At 60.6% G+C, this 26,558-nt stretch overlaps 1 protein-coding gene across 6 annotated transcripts in view; it reads left to right on the forward strand.

The window, feature by feature from the left end:
- The window catches only part of NBEAL2 (neurobeachin like 2), a 172,918-nt gene extending 146,807 nt beyond the window's left edge, over positions 1 to 26,111 (forward strand). For all 6 annotated transcript variants that reach the window (XM_045003706.1, XM_045003708.1, XM_045003707.1 and 3 more), the window contains 26 exons: positions 347 to 484; positions 739 to 1,044; positions 1,726 to 1,875; positions 3,643 to 3,800; positions 4,184 to 4,308; positions 4,753 to 4,873; positions 5,875 to 6,032; positions 6,590 to 6,723; positions 7,671 to 7,778; positions 8,943 to 9,038; positions 10,417 to 10,541; positions 11,071 to 11,211; positions 12,087 to 12,217; positions 12,785 to 12,894; positions 13,040 to 13,157; positions 14,019 to 14,116; positions 14,339 to 14,455; positions 14,875 to 14,964; positions 15,690 to 15,799; positions 16,537 to 16,709; positions 17,241 to 17,335; positions 19,017 to 19,133; positions 21,399 to 21,560; positions 22,125 to 22,273; positions 24,317 to 24,452; positions 25,103 to 26,111. In XM_045003706.1, the coding sequence (XP_044859641.1) occupies positions 347 to 484; positions 739 to 1,044; positions 1,726 to 1,875; positions 3,643 to 3,800; positions 4,184 to 4,308; positions 4,753 to 4,873; positions 5,875 to 6,032; positions 6,590 to 6,723; positions 7,671 to 7,778; positions 8,943 to 9,038; positions 10,417 to 10,541; positions 11,071 to 11,211; positions 12,087 to 12,217; positions 12,785 to 12,894; positions 13,040 to 13,157; positions 14,019 to 14,116; positions 14,339 to 14,455; positions 14,875 to 14,964; positions 15,690 to 15,799; positions 16,537 to 16,709; positions 17,241 to 17,335; positions 19,017 to 19,133; positions 21,399 to 21,560; positions 22,125 to 22,273; positions 24,317 to 24,452; positions 25,103 to 25,204 (3,468 nt within the window). In that variant the 3' untranslated portion in view covers positions 25,205 to 26,111. The remainder of the gene's footprint in view (positions 1 to 346; positions 485 to 738; positions 1,045 to 1,725; positions 1,876 to 3,642; positions 3,801 to 4,183; positions 4,309 to 4,752; positions 4,874 to 5,874; positions 6,033 to 6,589; positions 6,724 to 7,670; positions 7,779 to 8,942; positions 9,039 to 10,416; positions 10,542 to 11,070; positions 11,212 to 12,086; positions 12,218 to 12,784; positions 12,895 to 13,039; positions 13,158 to 14,018; positions 14,117 to 14,338; positions 14,456 to 14,874; positions 14,965 to 15,689; positions 15,800 to 16,536; positions 16,710 to 17,240; positions 17,336 to 19,016; positions 19,134 to 21,398; positions 21,561 to 22,124; positions 22,274 to 24,316; positions 24,453 to 25,102) is intronic.
- Positions 26,112 to 26,558: the final 447 nt, after the last annotated feature.

A 26,558-nucleotide genomic window follows, 5' to 3' on the forward strand; every position in this document is an offset into this window, starting at 1 on the left:
GCTGGCGGGCCTGGGGGGTGAAGGTGGCCTGCTCCCTGCGGTAGCGTAGTGCTGACGTGCAGAGGGCTCGTCGGCTGCTGGGCGTGTGCTGCCGTGCCAGCCACAGCAGAGCCGTGGGTCTCTCTCTTTCCCGCCTGCCGCGGTTCCCTGGCTGCCGTCCTTTTGGGGTCACTGCTTTGCAGCTGGCTCTCCCATTAAACACCCCAACCTGGGCTTCAGGCGCAGCCCCCCTGGGCGATCCCTGTCCCCGTCCTTAGGCCGGGGAAGCACAGCGCGGGAGCTGGGAGGGTGACCTCCGTCGCTGTCCTTGCCGGGAGGGGTCACTCTGCCCGTCCTGTGGCTGCAGATCTACGAGGGGGTGAACAGCCTGCTGGACAAGCTGGGGGTGTGGTACCACTTGGCCAACGGGACCTCGGACCTGAAGGAGATGGCTCAGATCGGCCTGCGCGTCCTCGTCGGGTACAGCGGGCTGGAGGAGGCGCAGGTGAGCCGGCCCGGGGGCTGGGGACCCTGACTGGCCTCGCTGGGGCACCCTGCGGGCTCCCCTTCGCTCCGCGGGGAGGGGCTGGGCTCTGAAGGGAAGTATCAGCTGGCCGGGGGGGGAGAGGGAGGGATTGGGCGGGGGGCAAGAGGGAGGCTCTGAGGGCCCCAAAACCGCAGTAGCCCCCTCCCCCCATGCTGGGATGAGCCTGGGGGTGTAACAGACTCTCCCCTGCCCCCACCCCCTGTGCCCCGCAGCTGCACGCGCTGGCCTACGTCAGGCTCCACGGCCTGCTCCAGACGGCCTCGGCCCCCAGGGAGGAGGAGGCCTGCTACCTGCTGGGCAAGCTGGCGAGCCCCCTGAGCCGCGCGCTGCACCCCAAGTCCGAGGCCTTTTCCTGGCTCCTGCCCATCCTCCGCGCGCTGCTGGACCAGTGCTACGAGACGCTGCAGCTGCAGCGCCGCCTGCCCTCGCTGCCTCCCACCAACGGCAGCCCCACCTTCTACGAGGACTTCCAGCTCTTCTGCACCGGCCCCGAGTGGCGGGCCTTCGTCGAGACGCACGTGGGTGCCGCCGGGGGGACCATTGCCGGAGGAGGGAGCACGGAGCGGATAGAGCAGGGGTGGGAGGGGGTGGCGTCAGACCGGGCCCTAGACGCGTCTCCTGTCTCCCTGTGTCCCCGCGGGACGCTGGGCCACGTGGCTGCGTCGGACGTGGGCTCTGTCCCTGTCTCTGGCTGTGGCGCTGTCCGTGTCCATGGGGAGTCGCTTCGGTCGACATGCTCAGCCACGGATGCTGACAGCCAAGCCCCGAACCGAGGCGGGGGGGTTGTCGGGAGGCATGGGCAGGGCAGGAGGATGCCCAGCTGGGCTGTTTGTGGGCACAGGAGATCTGACCGGCCGGAGAGCTGAGCTGGGTCTGAGCAGCGCAAGGAGCTGTCCCAGCTCTGAGACTGCCAGGGGGTTGAGGATAAAGTGCTCAGACACTGCAGTGATTTTGTGGGGGTGGCAGTGGGAGAGGGGCTGCAGTCACCTAAATAGTAGATTACAGATGGGGAAACTGAGGCACAGATCATATGCCCTACCCAGGGTCATGCAGCGAAACCCACACCTCAGCTGGGAGTTCCTGGCCTCCCAGTCCTGCGCGCTCGCTGCTAGACCTCACCCTGTTCTAAGGCAGCGTCCCCGAAAATACGTCCTGGCCGCCGCCATTCAAGGGCTCTCTCCCCTGCGTCCCCTTGGCAGGTACAGCCCATGATGGCGCAGTTTGAAATCGACACATTCGCCAAGAGCCACGACCACATGTCCAATTTCTGGAACTCCTGCTACGATGCCTTGATGAGCAGCTCCCTGCGCAGGGAGCGGGAGAAAGAGGAGAGCAGGAAGAAGTTCCAGGTACGGGCACTTGGCTGTTCGAAACACACACCCCCGCTGCTGTTGTCCAGTCAACGCCTCGGGCTCCTCAGTGCTCCGGAAATACAGCCAATATCACTCGGCCAAACACCAACCCCGGGGGCTGAAATAGCCAGTGCCGGGTGTCTCCTCCTGGCATGTCTTTCCGCAAAACCCTAATCTCTGCTGCAGAGTCTCCTCCCTGGGCCGGGGTGGCTCCAGGCACCAGCAAAGCAAGCACCTGCTTGGGGCAGCCCATTTGCAGGGGCGGCAGGGATCCAGCATGGGAGCTGACAACCAACAGGGGGCCCTGGGAGCTGTAGTTCCTTGGTTAGCTCCCTGCCTATAGAGCCAGCCCTGGAGCAGGGAAAGAACTACATTTCCCAGCATTCCCTTGGGCACTACCAACTGGAAAGGAAGGAGGGGGACCTCATGCGGCAGTGTGCTGTGAGTGGAGAGTTGCACTGCGAAGGGTAGAGTTACCATATTTTAACATTCAGAAAACAGGACACTCCAGGGGGAGGGAGGGTAGCCCCAGCCTGCCACCATCCACTCCCTCCGACTGCCCCCCACAGAAACCCCATCCCGTCCAACCCCCCCTGCTCCCTGTCCCCTGATCACCCCTTCCCAGGACCCCTGCCCCTAGCTGCCCCACAGGACCCCACCCTTTATCTAAGCCGCCCTTCTCCTTGTCCCCTGACTGCCCCCTCCTGAGACCCCCCCCCCAACTTGGGACTCCCATGCCTGTCCCCTGACTGCCCCCTGAACCCCTGACCCATCTAACCCCCCGTTCTCCCTGCCCCTGACTGCCCCCCCGAACCTCCACCCCATCCAACCCCCCCTGCTCCCTGTCCCTTGACTGCCCCGCGGAACCCCCTACCCCTTCTCCAACCCCCCAGCCCCCTTACTGTGCCACTCAGACCAGCGTGTCTGGCTCCGTGCAGCACCAGACACGCTGCTGCATACATGCTGCCGTGCTCCCCCGTGGAGCCACAGCCCCACCCCCCCACCCCCCGCCTTCCAGATTTGAACTCCTCAGAATTCAGGAGGGCTCAAGCTCAGTTTGGGCAGCTGTTACTTCATTTCTCCCAAATCAAATATACTGATCCACTGTAACTTGCTGTAGAAAAAGTAGGATAAAATTGAGCAAGAAATGCTTCCCAGTGGTTATTAGGACTGGAATTGCTATTTTCAACAGCCATTGCCTTTTTGTTTGTTTGTTTAAAGGGAAGACAGTGATATTGCATTGGCAAATTCCCCATAGAAAGAAAGAGTGGAACAAAAGAATAATAAAGGCACCTCAACTTTTCCTCATTTATGGAGGACAGTCTTATAATATGCATCCAGATATTCTCCAATCACACAAGCTGAAAATTGTTCCACTTTACGGCAGCTCTGTAACTATATGGGAACCAATCCTGTCTGTGTTCTGTGCACATCCAAAATTCCTGCTAAATGACCCGCCCTGGGAGCGAGTTACCAGTGACCCAGGGCTGCGGCAGAAGGAGGGTGCAGGTGGGGGGGAGGGGAGAGACCAGGGCTGGGGCGGTAGGAGGTGTGGGGGAGGCAATGGGGGGGAAGAAGGGGGAGAGCCCAAAGCTGGGGCAGCAGGGGGTTGCGGCGAGGAGTCCAGGGCTGGGACGGGGGGCAGCCAAAAAATTTTTTTTGCTTGGGGCAGCAAAAAACCTAGAGCCGGCCCTGCCCAGGGGAGATCCGTGTGGTTGCCTGCCCTTTTCCTCCACAGTCTCACCTCATTCTCTGCCCCGCCAGGAGCTGATTCTGGAGCCGGTGATGAAGCGCTCCAAGTACGAGCACATCCGGCACGTGAACGTCCTGAAGCAGATCAACAACCACCACGGCGTCGTCCTGAAGCAGTGGAAGGCCCTGCGCCGCCTGCTGACCTCGCAGCGCTCCGCCTGGGCCGACCGGTCAGGAGATAGCGCTCCCTTTGGGCCGGGGGAGGGGATGCTGCCCAGGGCCCCCTCCTGCTCAGCGCCTATGGGGCAGCCCAGGGTTGGGGCTGCTGGATCCTCCGGGTGGCTCCCAGGCTGAAGGCGTGATGGGGTGTGGTAGAAACTCCCCCGGGGCCGCTCTCGGAGGCGGATGGGCCCTGGTCCGGCAGCTCCTCTGCTCAGTCTACAGTCCTCGTAGTCCCTGCAGCAAGCGGGAGCTCTGTCAGCCAACACCTCGTGAGCCCAGGCTGTTCCCTGGCTCAGGCTGCATGGCCCCATGCTGGCTCCAGGTGCCCCCCATCCAGTTCCCAGCTTTGGGGTGCTCAGGGCTCACTTTTCTCCCTCCCCATCCCCCGCAGAAGCCCCCCAGAGATTCGCTGGAAGCTGTCGAGTGCCGAGACCTACTCCAGAATGAGGCTGAAGCTGGTCCCTAACTACCACTTCGACCCCCACGTGGAGGCTAGCGCCCTCCGGGACAACCTAGGTGAGCGACGCTCGCGGCGTGGGGATGGGGCCCGTGCGCGTGGGTCGCAGCCTGGCTCTGCCAGCTCACCGACGGGCAGTCAGCTGTAACGCCAGCAGACCCCGTGGGCGGGATCGAACCTGGGACCTCTGAAGCTTAGTGTATGAGCCTCTGCTGCATGAGCTAAAAGCCACCTGCCTCTTAGGCAAGGCTGTAGCAGGCTCTTCAATCTGTGGCTGGGCCAGGTGCTACTGGAGGGGGACAGAGCGACACACCCAGCAGGCCTGAGTTACATTTTCACATAGAGGGATTTAATGTACATTTTGGAGGGAGTGGGGCCTGACCCCACCTCTGCCTGCAGAAATAAAACCTCGATCACGGCCCCTCAGCCACAGAGCCCCGGGGGCGACTCTCTCAGAGCGGTGCTCAACCTGGCGTCTCCAGTTTAGTCTCTGTCCGTTTCAGGTGCGGATCATTCTCACAACCTTGCGGAGCCTCTGCCGCTGGCCGTGGCCAAAGAGGCGAAGGTGAGCGAGCTGGAGGATGATCAGCTGGCGGAGGAAGACCTCGAGTTCTTGGACAATCAGTGAGTCTCTCCCTGGGTTCACGTATCGGAGGGGTAGCCGTGTTAGTCTGGATCTGACATGCATCCGACGAAGTGGGTATTCACCCACGAACGCTCATGCGCCAATACGTCTGTTAGTCTATAAGGTGCCACAGGACTCTCTGCTGCTCTCCCTGGGTTGCTGTTGCTGGGCGCAGGAACAAAGCGTGTCCTGCAGAGGAGGGATACGGTGCCTCGGAGGCTTGTATCTGAGTCTGCCCGTGTGTCTCAGTGTCACCCCACGTGGTCCCCATCTCGAGGAGGGGGCAGTTCGGACTTCCCGGCCAATAGTCTGTGGCTTTTCTGCCGAGATCATCGACAGGGGGCCAGTCACGGCCTTCAAACAGCCATCGCCCAGTGACAGCTCTTGATCCAGGACTGTCACAGGCGGAATTTGAACCCGCAGCCTTTACATTGTGAGCAGCGTGGGGCAGAGACCACATCCCCCCCATGTCTAGTAGAGCAGGGCCCCGATCCTGACTGGGACCTCTGGCCACTAGCACAATATAGTTGGAAGAGGTGAGAGGCGCTATATCCTCTTCCATGTTCCCCGAGCCACCCATCCCCCTTTGCCTGCCTGGGCCCATCTCCCCCTTCTCCCAGCTAACAAGTGCAGACCCCTCCCAGTTCCTTCTTGGTACTGCGGTGCCAAGCGGCGCTCTGCACGCCGCTCAAGCTGGTACTCCTGGAAGCGGGTAGGATTTTCCCTGGCGAGGGTGCAGGGAGAGTCGCCGAGCTGCCCTGGATTGGCTGAGCAGCAGAGCACGTCACGGTAAGGCCAGATATCTGCTACCGTTACTGGGAGCAGAGCACGCGGTGTGGCGTACGGCCCAGGCCAGCACGGGGCGCCAAAGGCGGCCTCTGTTCTCTAACCAGCCAGTCCCACGCGCCGTATTGGACAACTGTGCGCGGGGATGGAGGCCGTGGGCCGTAAGAGGGGTGCGCACGGGCGGGACACCACTCATGGGTACGATCTCTTCCAGGGCTGAACCCAAAGAGCAGAGCCAGAGGGAGAAGCTGGTGATCTCCGAGGACTGCGAGCTCATCACCATCGTGGCTGTGATCCAGGGCCGGCTGGAGGTCACCACGCAGCACGTCTATTTTTACGACTGCAGCAGCGAGAAGGAGGAGACGGAGGAAGGTACCGGTGCTCGCCCATGCCCGCCCGTCTCCTTCCCTGCGTCGCAGCCTCTGATACCGGAGGTTCCCCCCTCCATCCTCTCACTGCCGGGCTGCTGTGAGATTACTCGTTAATCTCGATACTAGCACTGCATGAGAGTAGCACCTAGTGGCCCATGCTGCTAGGCGCTGGCTCTCCCTGCCCCGAAGAGCTCACGGACAAAGATGGGAAACTGAGACATGGAGGTTAAGTGACTTGCCCCAGGGCATGCTGGGAGTCTGTGGTGCAGCTGGGAATTGAGCCCAGATCTCCTGAGTCCCAGTCCAGTGCCTTAACCTCGAGGCTCGCTTGGCTTGGGGGTTAGCCCAGCACTGAGCTTAGACCCGAGGTGTGACGTGGGGGAGTGGGGGAGGGCTGGGAGCCTGCGCTGGGTCTCCCCGGTGTGACGATTGCTGGCTGAGCTGGGTCAGTGTCTAGGATCAGGGCGGGCCCCGCGGCGCTGGGAGCTGTCCAGCTACGGAGGTGCCTGGGTATAGGATGGGGGGTAACAGCTGGCCTGCTTTCTGCCTTTTCCCCAGGGATCGGCTATGACTTCAAGCGCCCCCTGTCTCAGCTCCGGGAAGTGCACCTCCGCCGCTACAACCTCCGCCGCTCGGCCCTGGAGTTCTTCTTCATCGACCAGGCCAACTACTTTGTCAACTTCAGGAAGAAGGTTCGCCCCGATCCCCTCTGCTCTCCTAGACGGGCCGCTGCCCAGCCCCGGGGGGCACCCCGCTTCTCTTGGGCAGCCAGTGGCACCCTTCCCGGAGCCTCGGTGCCCAGCCCAGACCCCAGCGCGGTGCTGGGCTGCCGTTGGGGCGATGGTGGAGACCCAAAGCAAGGTCCTGGCCCCGTGTGGTCAGAGCCTGGGGCACGTTGCCATCTGAGGAATGGTGAATTCAAACGGGGGGGGGGCTTTGATCGGAGGGGGGGATAACACAGGAAGTCGAGCGTCGCTGGTGCAAGAGGCCTGACGCAGGGTGATGGGCAAAGTGGCCTCATACAGTGGGCGGCGCTCAGCCAGGAGGGGGGTGGTCTGGTATTGGGATGGAGAGGGGGGTGACCCTGTAGCAGTCCCGGCTCCCCCAGCTTTTCCAGCCCCCATCCCCGCGCGGAGAAAGCAGGGGAGCCGCGCCCGGCCAGCGTGTTCCGGAGCCTTGGTAAGAAGGGAATTGCACGTGCGTTTGATTTAGGATTGAATTCCTTAGACCGGATCTTTTGCTGATGTAAATCAGCCTGGGGCCCTTGATTTCACTGCTGATTTACACCGGGGGGCTGGCTCTTGGAGGGCTGTCTCTTTCACGTGGTTTGTCCATGTAGGGCTCTCCCAGCCCCTACTGGAAGAGCAGGCCAGCTCTCACGGAGAGGCATGGTTGTCTTTGCTAGAGCAGGGCATCGGGAGAGCTGGATTCTGTCGGCTTCCAGTGTCCGACCAGGGGCAAGTCACCGCCCCTCTGTGCCTCAGTTTCCCCATCTGTAAAATGGAGATAGAGCCTGATCCCCCCACCCCCTAGGGCAAGTGCTTTGAGCCCTGGGGGAGAGGTGCCTTGTTCATGGGCAGGCTGGACGCTGGACGTGTGCTCCCCTGAATGCTTCATGCACCTGGTTTTGTCCCTGCAGGTTAGAAATAAGGTGTATTCCTCTATTCTGGGCCTGCGCCCACCCAACCAGATCTACTTCGGCAGCCGGTCACCCCAGGAGCTGCTGAAGGCCTCAGGACTGACTCAGGTGCCGTTAGCATCTTCTTGCAGCCGCCTCCTCCTCCCCGCTTCAGCTCTCTCTCCTCCAGAGCGGAGTGTGTCCGTCGGGGCTGCCTCGTAGCCAGAGTGCCGGGCAAACTTCCCCCAGCCTCCCGGCTCTGCCAGAGGTCCCGGGCCTACCCCTCTGTCCCAGCCCCGGGCCCCTGGGAGCAGGGCTTGCCAGCTGCGCCCAGCTGGGTCATGGTTCTGAGATCCGCCCGGGCTGGCACTTCATTCAGGGCGTGGTCCGGGCCGTGAGCCCAGCCCCGCGCTGGGAGACGGAGCACGGGCTGGGGTCGCTCAGGGTGTCGCAGAGGGAAAGTGAGCGCCGCCCCGCTGAGGGGTCGCACTCCCAGCGCGGGTCATTGTGCTCCGGGGCAGAGTGGGCACCTGAGGGGTTAAATAGCCCGAGGGGGAGCTCAGGTGTGGGCGGCTGCTAGCCTGGCCTCCCGCAGGTGCCGACCACTGGGGTGTGACGGCGGGGTGGGGGGAATCCATTGCTCGAGTTTCCCTGACTTTCTAGCAGCCTGTGTCTGTGCTGCTCCCGGTGAGGGTCCTCCCCCACCCCCAGCGTGGCGACTCCCCTCCCCCTCCCTGCAGAGTCTGCTCCCCAGCCATATCCTCCCTGCTGTCCCAGCCAGGCCTCACCCCCGGCAGCGACTCCCAGAGGGTGACCCCACGTCCCGTCCCGTTTGGCTGGGACAGGCCCCTTTTTTTTTTAAGCCCTGTCCCGGCTTTTCTGGCAAAACTGGGTGGTTTGTCCCGTTTGCAACTGACCAGTTGGCAAGAGCAAAGGGGACAAGTGCACAGTTGGGCCAGAAAAGGGGGGTGCAACCCCCAGGGAGGCGTGGAAGAACGTGCGGGGGCGAGCGGCGATGCCTGCCCCACATGGGAGGGAGGGCCCAGGATTGTGGCTTGGGTTAGGCTTGCCCTGCATGGGTGGGTGGCAGGGGGCTTGGGCTGACCCATGGGATGGGTGAGGGGGGGCATTGGGCCCTCCCTGTGGGGTGTCCCGTTTTCTCTTTTGGAAAATATGGTCACCCTACGCCACCCCCGCCCAGCCCCCATGCAGCGACTCCCCTCCCGCTCACCCAGCCAGGGCCGCCCCCTCTGGCCCTGCCGTCCTGTTTCAGCCCCGCCGTGTCTGTTTCAGAAATGGGTCTACAGGGAGATCTCCAACTTCGAGTACCTGATGCAGCTGAACACGATCGCGGGGCGCACCTACAACGACCTGTCGCAGTACCCCGTGGTGAGCATGTCCGCCGGGCCCTTCCCCTCCGCCCAGAGCCGCCGTCAGCGGAGACGGGATGCTCAGAGCGCCCCCGCGACATTCCTTCCGGGGTAGTCGTCTGGTCTCCACGCTCCCTCCCTGGGCTGGCAGCGTGGGATGGGCCCCCAGCCTCGGCCCGAGTCCAGCTCTCGCTAGCCTGGGGCCGGGTGGTTAGCAAGCCACCCTTCACGTTGCAGGGACGCTCCCGGCGTGCTTTCCACGGGGTTATGAAGGGATTGGTCGAGGCGTTAATGAATTGCTAACGAAGGGCGATAGAGCCAAGCGGGTGCTAGGTCACTCCCAGCCGTCTCTAGCACCCGGTGGTGCTGCTGACCACCTGCACTGCGCCTACATTGATGGGTCATGTCGGAACCCTTTAGATCACAGTGGCGGTGGGGTGGCACCTACAGGCCAGCCGGGTGGGGGCGTCTTTGCGCTAGGGGCTGTACGAACCTATAGAAGAGAGTAAAATTAGAGCTGCCCAGCCCCACCCCCTCGTAATGCAGAGCTCAGCCATAAAATCAGAGAATCTCAGGGTTGGAAGGGACCTCAGGAGGTATCTAGTCCAACCCCCTGCTCAAAGCAGGACCAACCCCAACTAAATCAGCCCAGCCAGGGCTTTGTCAAGCCGGGCCTTAAAAACCTCTAAGGAAGGAGATTCCACCACCTCACTAGGGAACCCATTCCAGTGCTTCACCAACCTCCTGGTGAAATAGTGTTTCCTAATATCCAACCTAAACCTCCCGCACTGCAACTGGAGACCATTACTCCTTGTTCTGTCATCTGTTACCACTGAGAACAGTCTAGATCCATCCTCTTTGGAACCCCCCTTTCAGGTAGTTGAAAGCAGCTATCAAATCCCCCCTCATTCTTCTCTTCTGCAGACTAAACAATCCCAGTTCCCTCAGCCTCTCCTCATAAATCGTGTGCTCCAGCCCCCTAATCATTTTTGTTGCCCTCCGCTGGACTCTTTCCAGTTTTTCCACATCCTTCTTGTAGTGTGGGGCCCAAAACCAGACACAGTACTCCAGATGAGGCCTCGCCAGTGCCCAACATAGGGGAGTGATCACATCCCTCGATCTGCTGGCAATGCCCCTACTTATAGTGTCCTCCTGGCTCTCCCAGTGGATCGAGAATGTCTCCCCCTGTAAGAGTCTGGAAGGCCCAATGGGCCTATCCAGCCTGCCCCAGAAGCACGGCTGCTAACGCTAGCCCTGTGCACCTGGGGAAAACTGCCCGTTGTGCCACTCCCCTGTTGTGTGTCTGGCCGCGGGCGGCGCTAGGGTTTGAAGGCCCCACGACAGGCCGGGCCAGGTAAGGAACTGACAGGCATCTGACTGGCCTCTCTCCTCCGCAGTTCCCTTGGATCCTGCAGGACTACGTCTCCGAGACGCTGGACCTGAGCGACCCGGGCGTATTCCGGGATCTCTCCAAACCCATCGGGGTGGCCAACGAGAGACATGCCAAGGACGTGAAGGAGAAGTGAGTGCGCGTCCCGGGCGCTGGGACTGGAGGGGGGCCGACATCGGAGCGTCACCGCGGCCGCCGAGAGCCGGTGGTGTGCCCTGGGCGTAGGAGTCCGACCCCAGCACGTGGAGTAGCGAAGGCCTAGAGTCGGGGCGGATCACCGATCCCATTTCCTCTGTGGAGACGGAGCAATCGTCTCGTGCTAGAAAAGGCCGAGCGGTGCGTGGGCAGGAGAGCTCGCCCTGCGCTCTGCTCCATGGCTGGAGAGAGGCCCTGGGCCGCCGGGACTGCTGCTCCAGCCCCTTGGCCGAGCAGCGCGGCGGCTGGGGGCGTGCTGGTGAGAAGGCTGTGCCCTCTCCGGTGCCAGTCTTCTCTTCCTGATGCAATCGCTCCGGCTATTGCAGCACATGCCGGCAAACCAGCCCGGCCAAGGCAATAGCTGTGTTGCAGGTCACCCTGGCCTCCCCGCTGGGATTCCCTTCCCCCCGCCCCCACCGTCTGTGTCTCGGTGGCGCGCTCTGTTCATTCCCCTCCCTGTCCCCAGGTACGAGAGCTTTGAGGACTCCACGGGCATGATCGACAAGTTTCACTACGGCACACACTACTCCAACGCGGCGGGCGTCATGCACTACATGATCCGGACCGAGCCCTTCACCACCCTTCACATCCAGTTGCAGAGCGGCCGGTGAGACCCGGGGCGGGGCTAGCACCGGTGTGGCAGGACGGTCCTGCTAGCTTCTCCAGGCCCTGCTAACACAGGATCGCCACTTCCCCCTCGCTCGTTCTAACTGTCCCCTGGGAGACTGAGCCGCAGCCTGAGAGCTCGCTGGTGGGGGATCCTTTCCTGTGGCTCGTTCTTCGAGTGAGGGAGGAGCTTCTTCCCTACATTCTGTGTGTCTGTGCAAGGAAGTGTGGCCTCGTGACTAGATCACCAGGCTCAGGAGAGCTGGGTTTTATTCCTAGCTCTGCCGGTGACCTTGGGCAAATCACGTCCCCGTGCTGTGCCTCAGTTTTTCCAGCTGTACAATGGGAATGGTACCTCTGTGAAGCGCTGGGAGATCTGCTGATGAAAGCACTAGATAGTCTTTATTACCCGTTGCAAAAAGTGTCATAGAGCCAATTCTGAGCCTTGCCTCTGAGTTGATAAAAGTAGAAAGAGGGTTTGGCCGGCCCTGTATCCCGCTGTGGCTGGGTGACTCATGGGTTTTACCCGGCACGAAGAAAGCGAGAGGGCTAGGGATGCAGTGATTTGGCTGACGAGGCTGATTTCTTCAGACCATACGGTAAACCCGGGAGCTCGCTGGATGACAGGAGAATCTACGCGTTATTGATTGTATTGCTCTAGTGCCTAGAAACCCCCACCGAGGTCAGGGCTCTGTGGTGCTCGGTGCTGGGCAGGTAGCTAGCAAGAGACAGTAAGCCCCCGTCCGTCTTCGAGCTAGGCAGCTGCGGCACAGACATGCGAAGGGTCAGTGGTGGAGCTGAGTCCAGGTTCCGGTTCTCCCAAGTGCCCGCCCAGCGCCTTCGCCACTAGGCCAAGCCTTCCTGTCTTGCCGGCAGGTTTGACTGCTCGGACCGGCAGTTTCACTCGGTGCCCGCGGCCTGGCAGGCGCGCATGGAGAACCCGGTGGATGTGAAGGAGCTGATCCCGGAGTTCTTCTATTTCACAGACTTCCTGGAGAACCAGAACGGTAACGGGCACTCCTGGGGCATCGCAGCCCGGCTGGCTGAAGTGCCCTGCGTCGAGAGCCGGGGTTGGCATGGGGAGGTGCCTACTTGGGGTCTCCATTGAAGGGGCAGGATGCGTTCTGTGACTCTGGCTTCCACTTCCGTTGATCTCTCACGATCGTCGCAGGGACGCTCAGTCCTCGTCTCTAGCCACTGGCCATGCTGGCTCATGCAGGGTGTAGTGCCCAAGCCAGCGGGGGTTGGAGCATGTTGGGTGCCCCAGGGCTCTGTGCGCCTCGTTACCGGGCTCTAGACAGAGCTGGGATGCAGGCTGAGCTCCCGGGGGGCGGGGGAGCTCATTTCGCCCTGCATGGAGCTGGTGCTTGGCAGACGTGCCATGGCTGGCGCATGATCTCCTGGGACCCTCAGGATTCCCCGTCCTGCTCGGTTCTAGCAATGGGCAGCGAGGTTATAGCATCCAGCACGAGCCGGTGTTGGCCCCGGGGCTGCGGGGGCCGTTGATCGGAACCCGGGCCGTGGGATGCTGCAGAGGGGGACGGTGAGCCGCCCTGCTGTATCACCTTCCCTAGGGTTCGACCTGGGCTGCCTGCAGATGTCGAACGACCAGGTGAACGACGTCGTCCTCCCGAAGTGGGCCAGATCCCCAGAGGATTTCGTCCACAAGCACAGGAAAGCGCTGGTAAGTGGGCAGGGGCTCCGCCCAGCCTGCGAAGCCGTCACCTGGCCTGCCAAACCCACTGGGCCTGGGCTTTCCCTAAGAGGCGACCCAGACCCATGGGGGTGTCCCCGTGGCGCTGAACGTCCCCGTCCTCTCCCTGGAACAGGAGTCGGAGCACGTGTCTGCCCACCTCCACGAGTGGATCGACCTGATCTTCGGGTACAAGCAGAGGGGCCCAGCCGCCGTGGAGGCGCTCAACGTCTTCTATTACTGCACATACGAGGGTAAGAGGCGCCGGGGCTGGGGCCAGGGCGGGCAGGGTGCCTGTCACTCCCGGCACCCCCCCTCGTTCCCCAGGGTAGCTTATAAGAAGCACGCAGGATCTTCTTTAGGGGATAAGGCCACACGCCGCGTTTGTGAAGAATACAGTAGGAAAGCAGCTGGCATATGCTCACACACTGCCCTGCCAGTCGATTATAGTTACCAGTCCAGGGTCCGGATCAATCTACTGGCCAGCTAGATTGATCACGGTCAGGGAGGAGCCGGGTTCTGTCTGCCCCAACCCGATGCTCCAGGGGAAGTCTTGGCAGGACGAACCCAAAGCCCCTCAACTCTCACCTTTTATAGCAACGAATCCCCATGTAAACCTATGGACCCTGCTGTGTCGTGCTTGAATTATTGATCACAAACTAGTTGTTTTTGCAGTTTCTTTTTCATCATTAGCATGTGGTTTTCACAGCTATTTTCCATTTCCTTATTTCGTATCCTGTTCTTAGTTCAGGGCGGCTGCCTGTGCACTTTAGGGTTGTCACTTTGCACTCTCGTCCAGGCATCAGGGTCTCAGGATGACGACGCTGGCAGCTTGTTTCTTCACCCCCCTCTTGTAGTTCACTGGCGTGTTTTTTTATTTATTTACTTACATTTCACACATACTTATTCACACACAGAACGGTACAATAATTTCAAACACCAACTTTTCACAGAACAAAACAGTCCTTTCAAGGCAGAACAGAGCAATCTCCAATATTACTAAATTAAGTATAAAACCTTAACGTATAAACTTAAGTTAAAACAATTTCATCAAGTAACTTTACTATAAAGGACAAAACAATTTTGTCCCCCAATCCATGTTACCGTACACTCAGGGGCCGTGGACCTGGACGCCATTGCTGACGAGACGCAGAGGAAGGCTTTGGAAGGCATCATCAGCAACTTCGGGCAGACTCCCTGCCAGCTGCTCAAGGTATTGGGAGCCGGAGAGGGCGCGTGTGGGGATCCCCCAACAGGCCCTGAGAGCAGAGCGCCACTCTCCCAGCCAGGGCTTCGGTCCATATATGGCCACCCCGCACCCCTGGGTCCTTTCGCCCTCTGCTTCCTCTGTCTTCCTGGGAGGCTGGGCTCTGGGATCTCGCTCGGGGCAAGGATCTGGCACCTCCTGACTCGCTGGTGTCTCCCCCCCCGGCAGGAACCTCACCCCGTGCGCCTCTCGGCCGAAAACGCCGCCAGGAGGCTGGCCCGGCTCGACACGTACTCCCCCAACGTCTTCGAGAACCTCAACCAGCTCAAGTCCTTCTTCGTCGAGGTGAGAGCTCTCCCTGCCGCTGGGCTCCGAGGGTGGGGCTGGCCGGAGCTGTGGGGCCTGCCTGGGAGAGCTTACAAGGGAATCCTCCCACGTGGTGGGGAGGGAGGGGTGCGTGTGGGGGTGAGGGGGGGGCGAGTGATGGGGTCACAGTGGCCAGAGGAGGCGATACGGGGTGAGGGAGGACACGGGTTCCAGAGAGACGGTGCTGTTACCTAGCTCTTTGGGGCAGGGACTCTCCGGTGTGTCTGTCCAGCGCCTGGCACGACCTTGTCCTGGCCTGTGACTGGGGCGCCGAGGCGCTACAAACACCCGATAATGCCCAGCGCTGACGCAACGTGCGCGTGCTGGCGGGGCCGCGGCAGCGCGTAGTCCCCGAGCTGCCTGGCAGCAGCACCGGAGCTCTCTGTTCTCTCCCGCAGGGGATCAGCGACGGGGTCCCGCTGGTGCAGGCTGTGGTCCCCAAGAACCAGGCCCATTCCTTCATCACGCAGGGCTCCCCGGACGTGCTGGTGAGTGCCCTTGGGGGCGTGGCATGGCTTGTTGGCTGGGAATTCGGGGGCTCTCAGCTCGGTGCGTCTGTAGCCCCCCTATCAGAGCACCTCTGCTCTCTGTTCATTTTATCCTCCCAGCCCCCGTGCACTCCGGGCAGCTGATTGCCAGTTCACAGGGCCGGAAATGAGGCAAAGAACCATTGAAGGGACTCACCTATGGCCACATCGTGGGTCAGTGGCAGAACTGGCCACCAGGTCCCCTGGGTCCCAGCCTTAACCACAAGCCCGGCCTTCCAACTTCCAGCACTTGGCTGGGGAAACTAAAGCTCCCTCCTGCGGCTGAGGACGAAGCGTGAGAGCCGAGCAGGCGTTGGCGCTGGCTGTTCCCGGGAGCACTAGCTAACCTCTGGCTTATGGAGAGAGAAGGGGATCTGTCCTGCACGCATCCCACCGGGTGCGGTGATCGGCCTCGGGTTGCAGTAGCTAGGTAGGGTCAGGCCTAGTTGATATTGGGCTCGGACACCCCGGAATCACCCAGTGTGGTGGGGGTGGCCATACCACTGCCATCATTGTGCTGCAGGGGCTGGGGGAGTGGGGGGGGCACCTTTCGAACAAGTCGTAAAACCGAGCTCCTGACCGGCCAGGGCCTTCCCGTGCCCCGTGGCGCTTTCCCAAGAGCGGGGCTGGAACCCTGGGGGCTGCGTACTCTGCATTCTCCTGCTAGCCTCCCTCTCCCTGCCTAGGTGACGGTGAGCGCCAACGGCCTGCTGGGAACCCACGGCTGGCTGCCCTACGACAAAAACATCTCCAACTACTTCAGCTTCACCAAAGACCCCACCGTCTCCAATGCCAAGTGAGTCTGGGCCAGGAGCCCCGTTACCGGATCCCTCCCGGGCTCCTGCCGTTCAGTGCCCTGGGAATCGGCCCCGACACTGAGTCCCCGGAGGCTTTGTCCAGTCGGGTTCTAGGTGGCGCAACCACGGAGGCCTCCACCCCTGCCCCATCCAGTAGGCACGCTCCTCCGGGTGTCACCCTGCGGCATCCTTTTCACCGCGCTAGCCCACTTCTTCCAGCCGCCCCCTGGAGGAGCTGGCTCCAACCCCCCCCCGACCGGCAGCCTGCTCCCTGGCTCCCAGCCAAGCCGTGCATGCCCGTTCCTGGCCTTCGCCCCCCAAGGGCCAGTCCTCGTAGCCCCTTGGCCAGTTCTGTTGCTCTTAGCTCATTGGGAGGGAACAGAGCAATCTTCTGGCCGGAGGGCAGCCCGGCAGAGTGCCTTGGGTGGGTCATCTCCCTGCTCTGGGACATAGGGATGCCTCTGAAGGGGCAGCCCCAAATGCCTTCTCTGGACACAGGATTGCAGGTGATCCACTGCCCCCTTCCGGGTCCTGCTTGTACCCTCCGCCCTGCCTGTGCCAGCCGGGGTCCCGTGCCCCCTCTCCCGCAGGCCCCGGCCCCCTCGCCATGACCCCCCACCAGGCTGGCTGCCATTGCAATCTGCTGACAGCACGGTGGAGAGTTCCCGGGAGCCAAAGGGCCGGCGGCTCTCTGGGGTGATGCTCCGTAGCCATGCGCTCTCGTCTCCCCCGCCAGAGCCCAGCGCTTCCTCTCCGGCCCCTTCGCCCCGGGGGTGGAGGTGTCCTCGAAGACACTGACCATCTCTCCCGACGGGAAGCTCCTCTTCAGCGGGGGCCACTGGGACAACAGCCTGCGAGTCACGTCGCTGAGCAAAGGGAAGGTCGTCGGGCACATCACCAGGCACATAGGTATGGGGCCCGGACGGGCTGGCGGGGGGGTAACCCGATGGGGGGCGCGTAGGCCGGAGGGACTCTCATCCTGCCACGGTTCTGTGGCCCATCCCTCCAGTGCACCTCCACCCCGGCCTGCAGCCCCCGAGCTTTTCCACCCCGTGCCCAGCTGATCAACCCTGGCATGACCTGCGGGGGCGCTAGGAAGACACTGGCAAACTCTCGACGCTTCGGGCCAGCCAGGGTCCTGGAGCCGCCCCTTGCTCTTTGCGGCTCGTCTCCGTGACCTGGTGCTTTGGGGGGAGGAGTTACCAGCCCGCAGGACCAGGTGGGGTTGAAAGGAGCCGTGCTGCTCACCCTGCGGTCACTAACTTCCACCCCCTCCAGAGTGCCTGGTGGGCTCTGCCCCAAAGCCCCCCTCTCGGGTGCGGAGCCTCCAGCAAATCCCAGCCCCAACTCAGAGCCCCAGGGAAACCGGGTGGGGATCGGCATCGTGGGGCGCTGGGCTCGGCGTCTCGGAAGCAACGTCTCCTCTTCCCCTGCTTGCAGATGTGGTCACCTGCCTGGCGCTCGATCTGTGCGGAATCTACCTCATTTCGGGCTCCCGGGATACCACCTGCATGGTCTGGCAGGTCCTGCAGCAGGTGAGGGAGAGACGGGCTCCGGCTGGGTGTGCTCCGTTGAGGAGCTCGGGGCTGGGGTCCGAGGAGGCTTCTGGGTGGTTGGAGACTTCCTGGCAAGGCACTCGCGTGACTCTTGGGCTTGGTAGCGGGGAAGGCAGATCCCCGGCCTGTTTCGCTCCTGGGCTAGGAGGCACCATTCTGTAGGCCCGAGGGCGTGCGGGCAGCAGGCTACCCCGATGTCTCCTCAAAGGTTTTCAGGATCCTTTTGTGCATTTGGTTGACTTGATACTGATTGGCTGGTGGGAGTGGTACTGCAGCCCCCCCACCCAGCTCTGCCAGTGCCCCTCACTCCCGTCCCGCAGCACCCCTGCCGTGCCAGCCCTGGGCCTCCCCCCCAGCTCTGCCAGTGCCCCTCACTCCCGTCCCGCAGCACCCCTGCCGTGCCAGCCCTGGGCCTCCCCCGCCAGCTCTGCCAATGCCCCTCACTCCTGGCCCACAGCACCCCTGCCGTGCCAGCCCTGGGCCTCCCCCCCAGCTCTGCCAGTGCCCCTCACTCCCGTCCCGCAGCACCCCTGCCATGCCAGCCCTGGGCCTCGCCCCAGCTCTGCCAGTGCCCCTCACTCCTGGCCCACAGCACCCCTGCCGTGCGAGCCCTGGGCCTCCCCCCCAGCTCTGCCAGTGCCCCTCACTCCCGGCCCGCAGCACCCCTGCTGTGCCAGCCCTGGGCCTCCCCCCCAGCTCTGCCAGTGCCCCTCACTCCCGTCCCGCAGCACCCCTGCCGTGCCAGCCCTGGGCCTCGCCCCAGCTCTGCCAGTGCCCCTCACTCCTGGCCCGCAGCACCCCTGCCGTGCGAGCCCTGGGCCTCCCCCCCAGCTCTGCCAGTGCCCCTCACTCCCGTCCCGCAGCACCCCTGCCGTGCCAGCCCTGGGCCTCGCCCCCCAGCTCTGCCAGTGCCCCTCACTCCCGACCCGCAGCACCCCTGCCGTGCCAGCCCTGGGCCTCCCCCCCAGCTCTGCCAGTGCCCCTCACTCCCGACCCGCAGCACCCCTGCCGTGCCAGCCCTGGGCCTCGCCCCCCCAGCTCTGCCAGTGCCCCTCACTCCCGGCCCGCAGCACCCCTGCCGTGCCAGCCCTGGGCCTCGCCCCCCAGCTCTGCCAGTGCCCCTCACTCCTGGCCCACAGCACCGGCCTTTGGCCCCCAACCCCCAGCTCTACCCGATGCCAGTTCCCCACACTCTTGGTCCAGCCCTGTCCCGAGCAGAGATTGCTCCATCATACTAGCTTCTGTGGCAGTTCTGTGCTGGGGCCGGTTGCCTTCTGGAGACGAGGATAGGAACTTACCCGGTTCAGCCTGCCCTGCTGGAAGGGCTCTGAGCTCTGCTCCCCTAACGTGTCGGCCTCGCTGCCACGTGGCTGGGGCTTCTCCTGAGCCATCCTGGCGGGTGTGGCTGGAGTTATTCCTCCAGCCTCGCTCAGCCCCGGGGGCTTTGCAAGCAGCATCGGTGGCTTCACACGGTGATTTCAAACGCTTCCCACCCCCAGCATCTGGCTGGAGCTCTGTCCCCTTGGCTCCGTTTCCTCTGGGCCTTTCCAGGCCAGATCCTCCGCTGCTCTAAGCGGCGATAGCTCCACTGACGTCAGAGGGGCTGCGGGGCCGAGACTGGCTCAGGATCTGGCCCACGGACCCTGGTTTCTCTCTCCAGGGTGGGTTTTCCAGTGGCCTGGCTCCCAAACCTGTCCAAGTCCTGTACGGTCACGACGCCGAGGTGACGTGCGTCGCCATCAGCACCGAGCTGGACATGGCCGTGTCGGGGTCGAAGGTGAGGATGTGTCACGGTGCGCGGGGGGGGCGGAAGGCGTCAGTGTTAGGAGTTTGCTGAGGTGCCAGTTAGATTTTAAAGCTGAACTCCAGCCAACTTGATTTGCCAGTTGGCTAAGTGCTGTAGCCAGTGTCGGGGTCCAGCGAGTGTTCACTTCCTAATTTAATGCTGGGCCCTTTTCATATCCGCTCTTCACTTGAACAGTATTTCTCAAGTCAGGACACATAACCAGTCAGCACTGTATTAACTGATCCAGAACCAGATTAATATACACAGCAGTTCAACACTCACATGTAGGTGCACCCAGTGCTCGTGGCGTGGTACGAGCACACACACCAACGCAGTCTTGCAAGCAATTGTCAAAGACTAGGGTTCAACTCAGCAGTTAAACCAGCAAGATATTTTATTACATTTACTTACGAGCATCATTTCTCAGTACCTAACATGCATCGCCCTGCCAGTGTTTCTCCAAGGAGGTCGGGTGCACGTCTCTGTAAGGCGGTTCGGAGTCCCTGCTGTTTGAATGGATTGGTTGCAAAAGGGACAAGTTTAAAATATCAAAAGCAGTTGCTTTAAGTTTCAGTTCAAATCTCTCGTGGGCCAGTTTGCCGGCGTTATGAAGGAGAGCGTTCGTCGAGCATGAGCTCAACCCTAAACTATGGTTACAGGAGGTCTCTCTAGAGCAGTGGTCCCCAACCTTTTCCGTGGGGCGGGCGCCGGACGACTAGCCGCCGAGGACCGTGGCCACTGGACGAGCCGCCATGAAGTGGCAACGTCAAGAGGCATCGCCACCGAAATGCCCCCGTGAAGGAGCGTCAAGAGGTGTCGCTTCTTGACGTTGGCACTTCTCTGCGGCATTTTGGCGGCTGCTTGTCTGGCGGCTGGTAGGCGGGCGCACATGGATGCACATTGGGGACCCCCTGCCCTAGAGAATGGGCACTTGGTTACTTATATTCAGGAGCAGAAGGGGAAATCCAGTCTGAAATGAAATCTCCCCAATTCTTATCCTCTTAACGCTGGAATATGGAGACTGCCCACCGCCAGTCCTGGCGTCCATTGCACTGGGGATTCAGAAGCTTCCTCATGGGTTCAGTCAACTCTGGGGGTCCCATGGAGTGACCTCAGCTTTATATACTCTGATTTCAGGGCTCCTTGGTGGGGACCACCCCCTGATTTCTAACAGCTCAGATTTCAGCTCTGTTTCTCTTACACTTCCATCGGTATCCAGTAGATGGCACTGGCGTATAACACATTTCTTCAGTCCTTTCCCTGTCTGAGGCTTTTTTATGGTTGATTCGTATCCAGGATCCCATCTCAGTATTAGCCCTCGTTATTAACTGGAATTTCTCCCTTTTTAAGCCATTTCTGTGGATAATCCAAACTTATTCCTGTGTGTATGTCTTTCAACATTCCTTCGTTTGGTGCCAGACAATTCCTGTTGTTTCTAGGCTGCGGTGTGGTGGTACCCATGTGGGTCCCAGGATTTTAGAGAGAGAAGGTGAGGGAGGCAATATCTTTTATTGAGCCAGCTTCTGTTGGTGAGTGGGACAAGCTTTCGAGCTACGCAGACCTTGTGCCTCCCACCAGTAGAAGAGATCCTCTCACCCACCTGGGTGCTCTCTTTCTAGTGTCAGCTATTTACAGTGAACACCAAAAAATCTTCCAGGTTTGATGGACGTACTTTATAGGGCCTTTTATATAAGCATTTCATGTTATTTAGAGTTTAGAACATAAGAACGGCCACACTGGGTCAGACCAAAGGTCCATCCAGCCCAGTGTCCTGTCTGCCGACAGTGGCCAGTGCCAGGTGCCCCAGAGGGAATGAACAGAACAGGGAATGATCAAGTGATCCACCCCTGCCGTCCAGCTCCACCCTCTGACAAACAGAGGCTAGGGACACAACAGAACAAGAGCCCCTGTCCACACACACACAGAAGAACCTCAGCGTTCCGAACACCTCAGGAATGGAGGTTGCTCGTAACTCTGAAATGTTCATAACTCTGAACCAAACACGGTTCTTTCAAAAGTTTACAGCGGAACTTTGACTTAATGCAGCCTTGAAACTTTGCTATGCAGAAGAAAAAGGCTGCTTTTCCCTGTAGTTTTTTAGTAGTTGTCCTCATGAAAGGCTCAGGGCCGGTGGAGAATAAGGCTAGGGTTTTGAGAGGCCTATGGGAATTAGACACTGAGGGCCCATTGATGGTACATGAGAGCAAAGCACCCAGTTGCCCTGGTGACAGCCGAAAGGCCTTGTCGTTGTGGCAGGACGGCACCATCATCGTCCACACCATCCGCCGGGGACAGTTCATGAAGTCCATCAAGCCCCCCTGTGAGAGCTCGCTGCCCGCCACTGTCTCGAACCTCGCCGTGGGGCTGGAGGGCCAGATCATCGTCCAGACCACCGTGGCGGGGAGATCCTCCCTGAAGGTGAGTGGGCCGAGACCTGCGGGCCCAGCAGCAATACAGGGGCAAGCATGGCCTTCCCCTATGGGACGCTGTGGGCAAGGACGGGCGTCTCGGACACGCTCCGAACCCAGCAGGGAAGGGACAGTAACTCCACCCTGCTGTGGTGATGGCACTGTGCCTCGGAGCAGATCAGCAGCAGCCAGATTCCGATCCCAGATAAACATAGCTGGGGACTTATCCCTGAATAGGAACAACCCAGCCACCACCCAGCAGGAGGCGCTGTCCTTCCCCCCCTTACTCCTTTATGCGCATCCCAGCGGAACGGGGTAGCAAGTTCCAGTTGCGCCTGTTGCGGGCAGTGGGGAGGCGTTGCTGATGGTATAGCTCGGCCTGCAGAACCTTTATGGCTGGTGATGCCCGAGAAGGTAAGAACCAGGCCCATTTGAACGGGGAGTCGTGGAGAGATGGTTCCGCGGCCACGCCGAAGGCTGTTCGCCCAGTCGCCTCCTAGAATAGAGGTGTGCTTGGAAAGTTTTCAACCCATCATCGGTTGCTCCCCCAACACTCTTCTCGTTTCTCTCGAAGGATAAATTTGCCCTGCACCTTTATTCCGTCAACGGCAAGCATCTCTCCTCCATCCCGCTGGAGGAGCAGGTCACAGCCCTGTGTGTCACCGAGGAGTTCGTGGTTCTGGGGACCATGCAGTGTTCTCTCCAGATCTTGGATCTTCAGAGGTAAATGTCCCCTCGATGGTTTCCTGGGCCCCCCACTAGTGCCATGTGTCACTCTCATGCAGGGGACGAGAGTCCCGAGTGTGTCATAGCCATGATCCCCCGCTTGCGGCAAACGCTTTTCCTCCGTCGCTGTCTCTCTAAAACCACCCAGCATGTGGGTCGATAGCATAGCGTGTGGGTCTTGCATCTGCACCTCTCTTCACCTCAGGGTAGCCTACCATCTTCTGGAGGAGCTCCCCACGCGGACGAGCTATACTCATGCAGCCATTAACATCCCGTTTTATTCAGGGTGAGGTTAGGGCGTGGCTGGTACCTTATGCTCAGTTGCACGAGAGGTGAAATGTACTAATGGATAAGGCACTGGCCGCCTAAGCGGGGTTGTGGGTTCATGTCCCATCTGGGGGTGAGGTGAATGGGTTCTCTGGCCTGTGTCCTACAGGAGGTCAGACTAGATGATCACAATGGTCCTTTCTGGCCATAAAGTCCATGAATGGGAGTGGAAATTATTCTTTGGGGATTAAATTGAAATCCTCTGCTGGTTTCCCAGGCCCTAGAATCCGTACTGATGAGGTGTCTGTTAGGGCCGTATCTGGGGGCTCCTTGCAGGGATTAGGAAGCTGACATTTGCAGTGTGGAAGAATAACACAGACCTTCACACTTGTGTTGGTTGCAACATGTCGGAGGCAGTTTATTCTCAAGCAATATTGCAAGGGGGAGAGTGCACAACGGCAGGTCTCCCAAAAGCTAAACAATTCGGGCAAGTAGTTCTACCTTCTGTTACACACAGTAAGGATCCACAACTGCGTTTTGTTTATACACATTCCTTCCTGAGATCTTGCTTTTCTCAGCAGTTCTTGCTGGAGTCTGCGTTCCATGCTTATCTAACACAGGGTCAAAACACCCTCTCTTACGGTTCTTTTCCACGCGCCCAAGCCCTGCCTGGACGTCTCGCGTTATTAGCTGGCAGAGTTAGCCCGACTCTTGCTCTTCCTAAAGGACTAAGATGTCTGCACGTTTTTTCCCGCTCCCCCAGCAGGTTGGGGCAAACCTGCCTGTGGCCCCGGCCAGTTTGATCTGGTCTTGCCGGCTCTTGTGGGTGAAAGAGAATCACCCGTTGTAACTGTCTGCGCGGGGCTGGGCTGCTGGACGGCACTTAAAACTGGATTTATCAACCCCTGAAAACGTGGTTGGTTCCCCCCTGCTGGCCTTGTGGGATCAGGGCCGCCCAGAGGATTCAGGGGACCTGGGGTCTTCAGCAGCAGGTCCCGGGGTGGAAGGACCCCCCACCGCGGGTCTTCGGAGCTCTTCGGGGGCGGGTCCCGGGGCAGAAGGACCCCCCACCGCCTAACACCCGGAGCAGAAGAAGCTCCGGGGACCCGGGACCCGCCCCCGCGAGAGTTTTCCGTGGCCCCCAGCACGAGTGAAGGACCCCGCTCCAGGGGCCCCAAAAAACTCTCATGGGGGCCCCCACAGGGCCTGGGGCAAATTGCCCCACTTGCCCCCTCCCCCCTCCACCCCCCCAGGCGGCCCTGTGTGGGATTCTGCATGGCAGGAATTCCAGATCAGATTGACTCTTGTTTGCGAAGAGAAATGGTTTGGTTTTCCTACCCACCAGCCTGGGATCTGAGAGTCAAGCTTGGCTTTCTCCTTTTCACGCGTCGCCCCCATCCCAAAGGGTCTGTGGAATAAAACTCTGCCCTCAGATGCCCGCACAAGCCAGTTGTCCTGGTGTGGCATTTCTCCCTGCAACTGGGACTTAGCCAGCTAGGTGACTGATGCAGGAGCCAGACTGGGACCCAGCTCCCTGTCCTGGAGCTGCATTGGCTTGGCAGGGTGAACAGGCGTGAAATGCAGTAAAATCCCCAGATCTGGCTTGGAGTGCAGCCAGGGCGCTTTGAGAGACCCCTGATTTAAAGATCTTGGAGAGGGGGGGTTTGGGGGGTCTCTGGCAGGGCCCCCTGCCCAGCTGTCCTTTTCCACAGTCCGTTCCGAGTCCCCAGCAGCTCTCCCCACTGTTTAAATGCCCCCCCCTTGCCATTGCAGCCTCCAAGCAGCGGTGTTGCCAATGCCCATGAAGGTCCCGGTTCACAGCGTCTCTGTGACCAAGGAGAAGAGCCACATCCTGGTGGGGCTGGAAGATGGGAAGCTGATTGTGGTGGGAGCGGGCCAGCCCTCGGAGGTAAATGGAGACCACCCCTCCTCGTGGTTCGGTGGGGGCGGGTGCCCCTTGCTGGAAGCACCAGTGAAGTAGTTGCATGATTGGAGGGGGGCGGGGTGCACCTTGCTGGCAGGAGGGTGAGTCGGGGAAGGCACTGCACTCCCGGCCAGCCCAGGTAGGCGCCAAGAGGGGCCCATAGCCATGAGTGAAGTCAGAGCCGCTGTCTGCAGACTGAGGGATTGACTCCTCGTGGGCCGCGTGACGGCAGGGCTGGATTTCCCACAGCAGAACGCTTGAAATCCGGCTCCTCTCCGGAGCGTGAAATGGCTGGGATCAGCCATGCCTTGGCATGAACCCTTAGGACAGAGGTTCTGTCCGCTCCACTCTGCTCTCTTTGGTGAGACGGCTCATCCGTGCCAGAGGGTGGGCTCCAACCCTCGAGGTGCTGGGCGTCCCAGGGGCCGGGCGGCTGCACAGCCCAGCTGTGTGATGAGACCCTGGCCTGGAGGGAGGGGCTCCGGGACGCAGGGCAGCCCCCTTTACAGAAGCCGGGTCTGTAATGTAGCCAAGACAGACTACGGCCCTGCTTCCGCCGAGCGACCCCATCCCTCTCCGCAAAGCACCTCCACGTCTCTCCTCAGCCCTGCCCCTTCATTCCGCTCTCTCCCCAGGTGCGGACAGGGCAGTTCCACAGACGGCTGTGGCGTTCCACGCGCCGGATCTCCCAGGTCTCCTCCGGAGAGACCGAGTACAACCCGCCCGAGTCCAAGTGACAGGCTTGATGTGAGGTGACCTGTCCCCAGAGCATTACTGGGCAGAGATGTCCTGCAGCAGGAGGTCTCTGAGAGGTGGCGGAGGGGGCCGGTCCAGCCTCGCCACTCGGAGGTATCTGCACGTCCCCTGGGAGCATGGCGATCGCTGTGAACCGTGGGAGCCTAGCTGCACTGGAGCTCTCGACCACTCACTCTCCGAGGGTCCAGAGCTCAGGATCCCGTTCCGAGCCAGGGGCCTGCACCAGTGACTCTGGCTTGCCGAGCCATGATGCGCGTGGGACGATCTGGCGTCCCCCCCCAGCCCATCCCGTTTCCTGCAGAGCTTGAAGTGGAAAACGTTTTTGTATTGTTCTTTGTGACTTTCTCACTGGACGGAGAGGCCGGGAAACCTGCAGCCGGTGCCCCCTGCCGCCCAGCAGGGAAACGTCGCAATAGATGCGAGACGATGACCATCGCTGCATTCTCAGTCCTCCTTGGGTGGCCTTAACCAGACCCTGTTGCACTACGTAGAGAACTTGTACCAAAACCAAGGACTGCTTTCGGCAGGAGGCCAGTCTGCTGCAGAAAAGCTTTAATGTGATCAGACTGGCAAGAGCCCGTTCTGTTTTCCTCCCAGGGGTTGAATTTCGGAGGGCAACAAATACCAGGGGCCCAGAAAGATACCTACTGATTGTCTCGAGCCAGCCCCAAAGCCGAGATGTGTATAGACCCCCTGCTGGCAAAGAAGGGTGTTGCGCTTTCACTGGGATTCTCCAGAATGGTTTGTCTGCCTCTTCCAACAGGGGCACTCAAATTCAGCACCTCCCAGGGCCCCAGTCATTTGCTGGTGGGGCCTCTTCTAACTTTCCTATTGATTTATACGTTTTTTTAAAAAAAAACCAAAATAAATGTGCACAATTTTCTTGTCTCCCAAGACTGGTCTGTTCCATGGAGCACGAGCCAGCGGGGCTCATTGGATGACTTCACCAGCAATAAAACCCTGCCGTTCGTTAGCTTTGCCTTCATCCTGTAGCGAAACTCCTCTCTGGCTGCACACCGGATACCCCTGCTTGTAGCAGGAAGGAGAGTTCTTCTCGCCCAACCAGGAGAGGATCAGGCCAGCGCAGGTGCAAGAGGGGTCGGCGTTTGCCTCTCCCAACGAGCGTGGATCTTAGTAAGAGAGCCCGAGAGCCCTCGTAACATGGCATCTCCACGAGGGCTCCCGGAGCCAAACCTGAGCCCTTCTGAAGCTTCGAAGGGCTCGGTCAAAACCTGTGGAGGTCAATGTTAAAGAGATCGCAACAGAAGTAAGAAAGCTCCAGCAGTAGAGATGAAGCAATACGGGGATTTTGTCTCCTTCGTAGTCTGGGCCCAA

The sequence above is a fragment of the Mauremys mutica genome, chromosome 2 (genome assembly GCF_020497125.1).
Source record: "Mauremys mutica isolate MM-2020 ecotype Southern chromosome 2, ASM2049712v1, whole genome shotgun sequence".
In the NCBI taxonomy this organism is placed as follows: domain Eukaryota; kingdom Metazoa; phylum Chordata; order Testudines; family Geoemydidae; genus Mauremys; species Mauremys mutica.